The sequence below is a fragment of the Raphanus sativus genome, unplaced genomic scaffold (assembly GCF_000801105.2).
Source record: "Raphanus sativus cultivar WK10039 unplaced genomic scaffold, ASM80110v3 Scaffold5473, whole genome shotgun sequence".
Lineage (NCBI taxonomy): Eukaryota > Viridiplantae > Streptophyta > Magnoliopsida > Brassicales > Brassicaceae > Raphanus > Raphanus sativus.
In genome coordinates, this window is record NW_026620772.1 from 1 (window position 1) to 3,651 (window position 3,651).

General features: G+C 36.7%; 1 protein-coding gene across 1 annotated transcript; it reads right to left on the reverse strand.

The window, feature by feature from the left end:
* Positions 1–3: 3 nt before the first annotated feature.
* On the reverse strand, positions 4–1,263 carry LOC130507730 (protein GIGAS CELL1-like; the record flags this gene model as incomplete). The annotated part of the gene is made up of 3 exons (XM_057002395.1): positions 1,137–1,263; positions 601–1,000; positions 4–192 (listed from the first exon to the last, which is right to left on the reverse strand). Coding segments are annotated over exons 2-3 (570 nt in total), but the record flags the coding sequence as incomplete, so codon positions are not given.
* Positions 1,264–3,651: the final 2,388 nt, after the last annotated feature.

Genomic DNA, 3,651 nt, shown 5'->3' on the forward strand with positions numbered 1-3,651 from the left:
AACTTTAGCAGTTGATGGTGGGCAACTACGTTTGAATCCCACAGCTGGAGCAGGCGTCACCATTAAGCAATCGTGCTCATCATCTGCCGATGCTACTGGAGTTTCAAGAACACGAGCTTGTTGCTGAGTTGGAGTCTCAGCCTCCAAGCCGTTGTCTACTCCCATACCAGCTCTTCTTCTTCTCTCAATAGCCTGAAATAGACATAACCATAAACAGATTAAATCGCAAGTCTAATGCAACAAAACCTACTATCCATCCAGCTTACACAGAAAGGCTAATGCAAGCGTACTTCAATGAATGTTCAGACAAAAACCCCAATCTCAATTCAGCTGAAAAGGAGGTACTACGAGACCCAATGAGTAAACTAAAGACTCAACAAAACCATTGTAAGCCGCACAACCCATATCAGAGTAGCAGAACGAACACACCATTATGACTCAGCTTACACAAAAAGGCTGACGAAGCCTCCTTCAATGCATATTCAGACGCAAACAAAACACAATTTAGACCCAATGAGTAAACTAAAAGACTCAGCAAAACCATAACCAAGCTGCACCGAAACTGATTAATAACCAGAAGAAGAGGTTGGTCAACGTTACCCGCATGATATGAGTTATATCACGTAGAGGCGTCCTCGGGTACCAAGAAGGTAACGGACTCCGTGAAGCACCACCACCTCTTACTCCTACACGCCTAGGCCTAGACAGATTCTCTCTTCCGTGCGACGATCTAAACGGACTGCTGAGACCACTCCCGTTACCACCACCACCAGGCCTCCACGAACTGTAATTGCCCCCAATCAAAGATCCAGGTCGCGCATACACCACCCGAGAAACCGACGGCAATCTCTGAACTGGATGTTCAGACGCGCCGCCGAGACGCGAGACCGCCTCGTCGAGTAACACGCCGTTACGGCGTCTGTTGGCGAATATCGCCGCGTAGTCCACCGGCCTCTCCGTTCTGTCTCTCGCCTCTGGCATCTTTAAGATTCGATGTTGGCTGCAAAAAAACAAGAATCAGATTCATATATCAATTTCAAATCCGAATCCAAATCGGTCATTTCAAATCAAGAATCAGCGTTAAAGTTACTCAAATCGAACAGAGAAATAAGAATAATACTCCATGGATTTGTTACCTCTGAAGAGAATGATGAACCGATGAAACTCGAATCGAAGCGGCGAGAGAGTTTTTCTTTCTGGGTGAGGAGAGAGTGAGAGGACGATCTCTGAAGGGGGGAGAGCGGGATTATAAACAAATCTAAACGTTGGCACGTGCGAGAGAGAGAGGCGCTCACATAAGTCACGTGTGAGGAGAATACAATTTCGAAATTCGAATATGAGAGGCGGGATAATAAAAACGCAAGTAAACCTACTTACCGTTCCTGATTTGGAGATTACGGTTTTGCCCTTCGATAACCCTAGTGATTTTGTTGTCTGCGTGCGAGTCTACCTGAGTTTCTGTGCGCGTTTGCTTAACAAACCGGATTGGATCATCACCGTTCACGGACATGGATCTGACCGGTTTTTTTTTCAGTCGCTAAATTAATATTTAGCTAGGGGTGGGCAAATAAACCGAACCCAAAAATCCGAACCGAATCCGATCCGATAAAAATGAATCTAAACCGATCCGAACCCGGTATAAATACCGAATGGATCTTGTTTTTTGGTATTTCGGGTTATGGGTACCCGAACCGAACCCGAATCTAAATGGATATCCGATAGAACCCGAAACTTTCAAAACCCCAAAAAGATTTATACCAAACATAATCTCAATTCATAAGATATATTCAAAATACATTAAGATATATTGAACATCTGAAATGTTTATCTATTACATAAAGGATAGTGGTTCTAATACATGAAGATTGATGATTAAAGGTCTCTGTTGAATTTTGAAATATTTAGATTTAGATTTTGTTTTCAGTAAAAAATGTTTCTCATTTCATGAGGTCGTAGTTTTGTTTTATGATTTCCCTTTGGTTTGATTTTGAATGATCATGGTTGATGTTCCTTTTTTGTTTTTTTAAATCGATTTTATTTATGTTTTGGTTACAAAAATGTACAAATTAGGTATTCGAAACCAAAACAAACCAATTTTACTTATGTTTTGGTTACAAAGTAGGTATAAATCAGATATTTTTAAACTGAAGAACCGATTGGGATCCGAACCCGAAAGTACATTGAGTTGTACTGGTTCTTTGAAAATTTACTAACCCCGACCCGAACCAGATAGAATCCGAACCGGTCCCGAACCGAACTTTTAAATAATCCGAATGAAGCTGGTTTTGATAAACCCGAAAAACCAAAATCCGATTGGATAAAACCGAAACCCAATTGGAACCCCGAATGCCCACGCCTATATTTAGCCGACACTTGTTAAGCGAAGAAGTACCGTTTAGATTCGAAAACTGGATAATTAATGAATTTGTACAAGCCTATGTTTAGAGTAGTTACATTTTGTAAAAAAATTATCTAATCTAAGCTTAAATGTTGGATCTAAGTCTTTCTTTTCTGTTATTTTTTTCCGTCAGAAGACCTTAGATCAATTTATTTCTAGAAAATCGTTCCATACAAATTTGAAATGGTCATGTTAGAGATCATTTGAACATGAAAAGGCTACTGAGACATTGATTAATAATAATAATTATTATTAATCGTATAATTCATTACAGAGTTTCTTATTGTTATCAAGATGATGACAAACACAAAATATGTAAATTTTTCAAAAGAAAGAAAGTAATTTGATAACAATAATCTGATGAGATAAAAAGAAACAAAGCTCCTAGAGAAGTATAGCTGTCTCGGCCCGAGACTTTTTCATATACTGATCTCATCCTTGGACGAACTTTTTGATCCATTTCGGTGCAGTTCAAGTAGATATGAATGGCTGCAATAATTTGCTTCTCTTCGTAGTCTTTGTTTATAATTTATGGGTCTAAAATCTCGTCTAAAAGTTTTTATTCTTTAATCTCCCCTCCCCTCCTCCGCACCCAAAAAGATAATCCGACTGAATCCAAGTACTTCCAAACCTATCATGTACCAAAATATAGGAAACCTGAATAGAATTTATGAGTTTGGTAATCAGAATATTTGGAAAAACTGAATATAACTCGAATGAGATTTTGGAACACCCAAAATCGCATTCCCAATAATTATGTTTTCTATTTGAACCAAGGTGAAATTTTCTTATTTTCACTTTAGCCTATTTATATTTCCATAAATGAAAAATAAAATTATTTATATCAAATAAAATTTCAAATGAACTAGATTACTTTATAAAATAAAATGTTAGAGTTAATAAATTGACACCATGTTAGTTTTATAACTATCTCTCTGTGAAAATGATATATCGAAAAATTATTTGCAATCATAAAAATATATTATTAATACAGATAAAATAAATTACTAACTTTTACAAGTATAACAATGAATTTAAAAACAAAATTATGCGAATTTATGAAACAGGTTTAGAATTTGGAATTTAAAACTAGAGTAATTTTTTGCCCCCCAAAAAAAAAACTAGAGTAATGTATCATATACAGTTGACCTTTTTACTATAAATATAAAAGTAATGATAATTCTATAATACTATCTTCGACACTAATAAAGTATTAAAGCCTCCCAAAAATTATTTTCTGAAAATATATTTTC